The sequence below is a fragment of the Lucilia sericata genome, unplaced genomic scaffold, assembly GCF_015586225.1.
Source record: "Lucilia sericata isolate MDLA Ls3-8-SP2 unplaced genomic scaffold, ASM1558622v1 Contig000376F_arrow, whole genome shotgun sequence".
NCBI classification, from domain to species: Eukaryota; Metazoa; Arthropoda; class Insecta; order Diptera; family Calliphoridae; genus Lucilia; species Lucilia sericata.
Window position 1 is genome coordinate 56167 of NW_023994395.1, and position 5942 is coordinate 62108.

Consider the following 5942-nt stretch of genomic DNA (forward strand, 5'->3'; position numbering starts at 1 on the left):
TTCATTGTTTTGGCCCTAGCTCTTCTAGTTTAGCCAGAAAATGGACTTTTATGTTTTCACTGAAAAATGCAGTTTTGGTAGGAAATATAAGTGATCACAGATTTTCATTGTTTTGGCCCTAGCTCTTCTAGTTTAGCCAGAAAATGGACTTTTATGTTTTCACTGAAAAATGCAGTTTTGGTAGGAAATAAAAGTGATCACAGATTTTCACTGTTTTGGTCCTAGCTCTTCTAGTTTAGCAAGAAAATGGAATTTTATGTTTTCACTGAAAAATCCAGTTTTGGTAGGAAATAAAAGTGATCACAGATTTTCACTATTTTGGACCTAGCTCTTCTAGTTTAGCCAGAAAATGGACTTTTATGTTTTCACTCAAAAATCGAGTTTTGGTAGGAAATATAAGTGATCACAGATTTTCACTGTTTTGGCCCTAGCTCTTCTAGTTTAGCAAGAAAATGGACTTTTATATTTTCACCCAAAAATCGAGTTGCGGTAGGAAATAAAAGCGATCAATGTAAAGAACATTACAAGAACCAGATAATGAAATGCACTTTTTCAAAGTGAAGATCAATCACAAACAAACTAGTTTAACCCAAGATGATCAGGTAAGATCTTTAACACTTTTCAATACAAACAATCGAGTTTTAATTTTCATTTTCATATATATTTTTTTATAAAAAACAAACAATAGGCATTTGCCTTAATAGAAATAAAACTACTTACAAACTACGACTTATAAAGGTAAAACTAAAACTTAAATAATTAAAACAGTCTCAAAAACTCATTCTTAAAACAAAAAGACAAAGAATAATCTTAAACAAATTACAAAGTCTTGTTTTCTCTTAAGCGAAACTAGATTAAATATAAAAAATAAAATCAAAAATTTATAAAAGAAAATATTATCTAATTATAAGAGAATAATAAAGAAGTTATAAATAAGCAAAAGGGAACGAAAAGAAATAAATTAACACGCCCATAAAAGATAAGATGAAAGGCTTTTGATTTTGATTTTTTCGGTTTAGAATATAAATTGATCATTAACACGAAGATAAACGAGAGAGTTATGCAAATTAACAAGAAGCGGCATAGATGAGATAAGAGATGATAGAGAGTTTAGAAACCAAAGTAGGCATACGAAGAGGCAGAAGCTTTGGGATCTACAATGGGTTGATGATAGGAGTTCATGTGATTATTGCCGGAGGGAAAGAAAGAGTTGGCAAAGTTATAGCTATCCCAGGAGGCGGCAGCAGCAGCGGCATGATGGTGATGATGATGATGATGGGAAGCTACACCAGCAGCGGAGGCAAATTGTGAACGTAATTGTTCAGCGGAAGAGGAGGAGAAGGCAGAGGTATTAGAGGGCATGCTGTAGGCTGAACTGGAGTAGTTAGTGGAGTTTGAGGCAGTAGGATTAACTGGAGCATAGGATGTGTTGGAGGAGGAGGAGTTGTTGATATAGTTTTGTTGATTACCGCTGGCAGTGTTAGAGGGTGAGGCGGAGTTGTTGTTATGTTGAGGACTTTGTTGCAAAGGTGTATGAGTGTTAGAACTAGAGCTGGTGGTGCTGTTGGGTGACAAGGAAGCCAAAGAGCCAGTAGAGTGGGAATATGTATGATTTTGTTCATAGCTATTGGCAGCAACTCCAGTTAAGGCAGGCCAAGAGGAGGCAGATTGAGTATACAAACCCATATTATGGGCGGCAGAGGACATATGATGACTGGGGTATTGGGCGGTAGGAGAGGTATTGAATGAAGCGGGCGCTGAGAATGAAGGCACTTGTTGTGTGTTCAATTGCTTGCGTAGACGAGCACGTCTATTGGAGAACCATACTTGCACACGGGCCTCAGTCAAACCAGTACTTTGAGCCAATTCTTCGCGTGTATAAACATCAGGGTATTGAGTACGAGCAAAAACACGTTCCAAGGCATCGATTTGTTCATTGTTAAAGGTGGTGCGTGAACGTCTTTGTTTACGTTTAAGCTCTACACCAGGTTCACTATCATCCTCACTATCATCACCCGAATTGCCGGACATGGGTCCCAAAATACCATCAATAGAATGGCCATTTAAACCACCCTCCGAACGGCCACCACGTAAAAGTCGGCTAATGCTGCTTACAGAGGGAGCAGTGTTCTTATCACACATACCCGACTCAATCAATTTAGCGCGTATTTCCCAGCTGAAAATGCCAGGATTTTCCTGTTTCATTTCCTCAATTTTGGACTCAATATCAGGAGTGGCCACACGAGGTTTACTGCCACCAATAACACCAGGGCGTATGGACCCTGTCTCCTGATAACGATTCAAAATCTTGGAAACACAACCATGAGAAACACGCAATTGGCGGGAGATAACACAGGGACGTACACCAGCGGCTGCCATTTCCACAATTTGACGGCGTATGTGGTTGGGTAAGGGACGGCCGTTAATGAAAACACCACCCAATTGATTGACACGACCTTGTCCTAGAAAATAATGATAAGTAAAGAAATAAGTAATTGGTTTAACAAACAAAAGAGATTTGTTTAAGTTGGGCTTAAACGTTTTCTTACAAAATTGCTCAATTGCTTAAAATACCACACACGCACACACGATCTCTACTATTTAGCAAACAATTAGTATTGTTGTATTAAAACAATAACTACACAGGATAATCCTTATGAAGGACTTGAGTTTAAAAAGGAAAATTTGCATTAAATTTTTATGCAATTTTGCAAATCAATCTTGTGGAAAAGATTTTTCTTTATTTTTTTATTATAATAATCTTTTTGTTGTGTTTAAATAAATTTAAATTAAAGAATTGACTTAAAAGATTCTTAAAATGTATGCAAACTGAAGATCAAATGAGTCTTCCCATACAAAAGATATGCTCCAGCTGTGCAAGTTAATCACACAGAAGATGTTGCTAAAGAAAGTTTCATTTAAGGTGATCTTTACAGATACACACACACACAGTCTCTTAGAGCAAGATCAAAGCTTTAAGCCGAACGCGCCAAAACGTCTGGCAGTAAAGGTAAAAAAGAACAACAAAAAGAAACATGTGTAAAGCTTAAATGTTAAACTTCATGATCATGTTGTTTTTGAAACGTAAACAAAGCAAAAGAAAAAAAAGAGAAGATACACATAATGATCTTGAAGATCATTGCTCTTTTTTTTGTGTGTGTGTAGACATGATGAAAACATAAAAGAGGAAAGCCTTTTAGAGTTATGATGCCTACAACATGATCAGCTTAATAAATTTGATAAGAATATAACTTAGAGTTGTTGTTGTGGTATTTTAAGCACGATCAATAACATGATCAAGCAAAAATTTGTGGTGATTTTTTGATTTTTAAACAAAAATCTTGTTTTTTTGTTGTTGTTGTAATAATTACCTTGAAAGGGATATCCAGCAAAATAGGGAGTCATATTTAAAGTTGAAACAGCCATAGTTGTTGAATTGTGATCGTTTTAACAAAATATAATCCAATTGTTATTAGAGGTTTTTAAGTAAAATTTTTTTCTTTTAACACAAAACACTTGTTATCTTGTAAAATTTTTCAATTTTGTTATAAATGTTCGTTTAGTTTTTTTTTTCAAATTAAGTTCGTTTATTTGTTTTTGTTATAAAACTAAGAAAAAAAATTCAAATTTTGTAATAAATTTTTTTTTCTAATGTTTGTAGTAGATGTGACTTGTTTGCTAGTCTAGTTGATACTGATTTAGAAATGGTCAGTGCTAAGAGTAAAATGAACTTTTGAGATTTTCTCTCTGCGCTCACAATAGCAGTTTGACACACATGAAAAAAATAAACACACAAAAACCTGAAACAATAACAAACATTATCAAAAAAACAACAAACAAATACTAACCCACGCTTGTTGGCAAAAGCAAGAAAAGAAACAGCCCTACAGTAACGATCTGTTTTACTCTTGCTCTCTCTTTTTATTCCACACACCTACATAGATCTCTTTTAACCACCACGTGTAAGAAAGAGACCTTTGTTATAGCACATCAACAATGGCTGCTTGTTTACATTGCGTTACTCACTCTCTCTCTCTCTCTTTCTTCTTCACACATTCTCTCTTAACTATATTGCATTACAGCCAAGACCAACCCTCTTTTCTTTTGCCTTAGCCTATTCTTTATCCAAATGTCTTAGTTGTTGTTGTTGTTTAAACATGTAAAATCTTGTTTGCAAAATTTTTTCTTTTAGAAAAAATGGTTGGTTTTTCATTGATTTTTCACAGTTATTTAACATTACTCTTTTGATGTTTTGACCTAAGCCGACAGTTATTTTGATTTAATTTCCCAATGCTGTAACATTTATAAGTTTCTTGTTATTCCTGCTGGCTGGCAAGTTTTCCTTGTTGTCCAAGAAATTTGCTTATGGAGTGTAGAGAATTTAAGTAATTCCTTTAATAGGTTTTAGAACTGCCACTTTGGAGGGTATTAATTTGACAGCAAGTTGTTATTAGAATGAAAATGTAATATGATTAGATTGAATATGAATATTCAAGGTTTTGCTGTGCTCTATATAAGATAAGATCAATGATCATGAAAAAATATTGTTGATTAGTAAAGTGAAATCCTTTTTGGATGCTAAGATTAAGGATAACCAACGGCATTAGTCTTTAAAACACTTTCTGAATGCCATTCATTGAAAAGATGGCGAAGGATCGAAATAGTGGTGATCTTGTCGCCGCCGTATGAAATAGATTTAGCACGATAATGCCAGAAGAGGACTCTGTAATATATCAGATTTATTTCTTCTGATTTTGATTCAAGAGGAAGAGGTTCTTCACGATAACGTATGAATCTCGTCTCCTTGCTCCAAAGTTCATGTAAGGAATCGGAGTTGTGGTGATCAAATCGCAGTCGGATTAAATAAATTTTACACGGCAATACTGTGTAAAATTCCTCAATTTTGAACTCCATATTAAGAGGTTCTTCATGGAGCTTGTTGTCAACAATAACACGATAACGTATGGATCTCATCTCCTTATTCCAAACTTCATGCAAAGGAGTCGAAGTTGTGGTGATCAAATCGCAGCCGGATTAAATAAATTTAGCACGATAATACCAGCTGTGGATACTAAAGTCAATCAGTTTCATTTCCTCAATATTGTACCCATTATTAAGAGGTTCTTCATAAAGCTAGTTGTCACCAACCACACGATCACTTATGGATCTCGTCTCCTTGTTTCAAGAGTCATTCAAAGGAGTCGAAGTTGTGCTGATCTTATCGCAACCGAATTCTTCATGTGCCTTGTTGTCACCCATAGCGCTATTACGTTTGGATCTCATCTCCTTGTTCCAAGATTCATATCAAAGAATCGAAGTAAGTAGTGGTGATGTTATGGTACCCGTATTATATAAATAGAGTACGACAATGTCTGCTGAGGATAATGAAATCGATCAGTTTTAGTTTCCACAAATTTTGACTCAATACGAAGTGGTTTTCATGATAAGATTCCTGATATGGATCTCGTCTCCTTGTACCAAGGATCATGTAAAGGAATCGAGCCAATAACACTTTTGAATATGGATATCGTCACCTTGTCCTGTGGTTCTTTAGAAAAAGTCTTGTTTGAGCCGTAGATCGCCAAAGATTTAACTTCGAATCCATTACATTTTGAATTCGGATATAAAGAAGATTTACACATACCAACTGAAAGCAATTCCTCAAGTTGTTCAACGAGTTCTATGCAGATAGTGTCTCCAAATGCAATCGGAGTAAACTGAAACCGAAAGTACTCTTCTAATTACTGTTTTATTAAAACGATAAGAAGAAAAAGAACTTATTTTGAGTGTCCAAACAAAACTATACAGGTTCGTCAACTGACTAATACTAGTTCGCCAAAGAACTACTTTATATTGGATAACTTAATAAGCGATAAACGATCAGATCAGTTTTCTCTTGATCTTAGTATTCTTATCACAAATGATCCTTCTATAAAACTTAT

The 5942-nt window shown here is 34.9% G+C and overlaps 1 protein-coding gene across 2 annotated transcripts; it reads right to left on the bottom strand.

Moving 5' to 3' along the window:
- Positions 1 to 991: 991 nt before the first annotated feature.
- On the bottom strand, positions 992 to 3426 carry LOC119604260 (protein gooseberry). 2 transcript variants are annotated; one of them, XM_037956760.1, is made up of 3 exons: positions 3372 to 3426; positions 1470 to 2462; positions 992 to 1412 (listed from the first exon to the last, which is right to left on the bottom strand). In XM_037956760.1, the coding sequence occupies exons 1-3, from the start codon at positions 3424 to 3426 to the stop codon at positions 1111 to 1113; spliced, it is 1350 nt and encodes a 449-aa protein (XP_037812688.1). In that variant the 3' UTR covers positions 992 to 1110. The 2 variants fall into 2 exon arrangements, with proteins under 2 accessions (XP_037812688.1, XP_037812687.1); XM_037956759.1 differs by having other exon boundaries at positions 992 to 2462.
- Positions 3427 to 5942: the final 2516 nt, after the last annotated feature.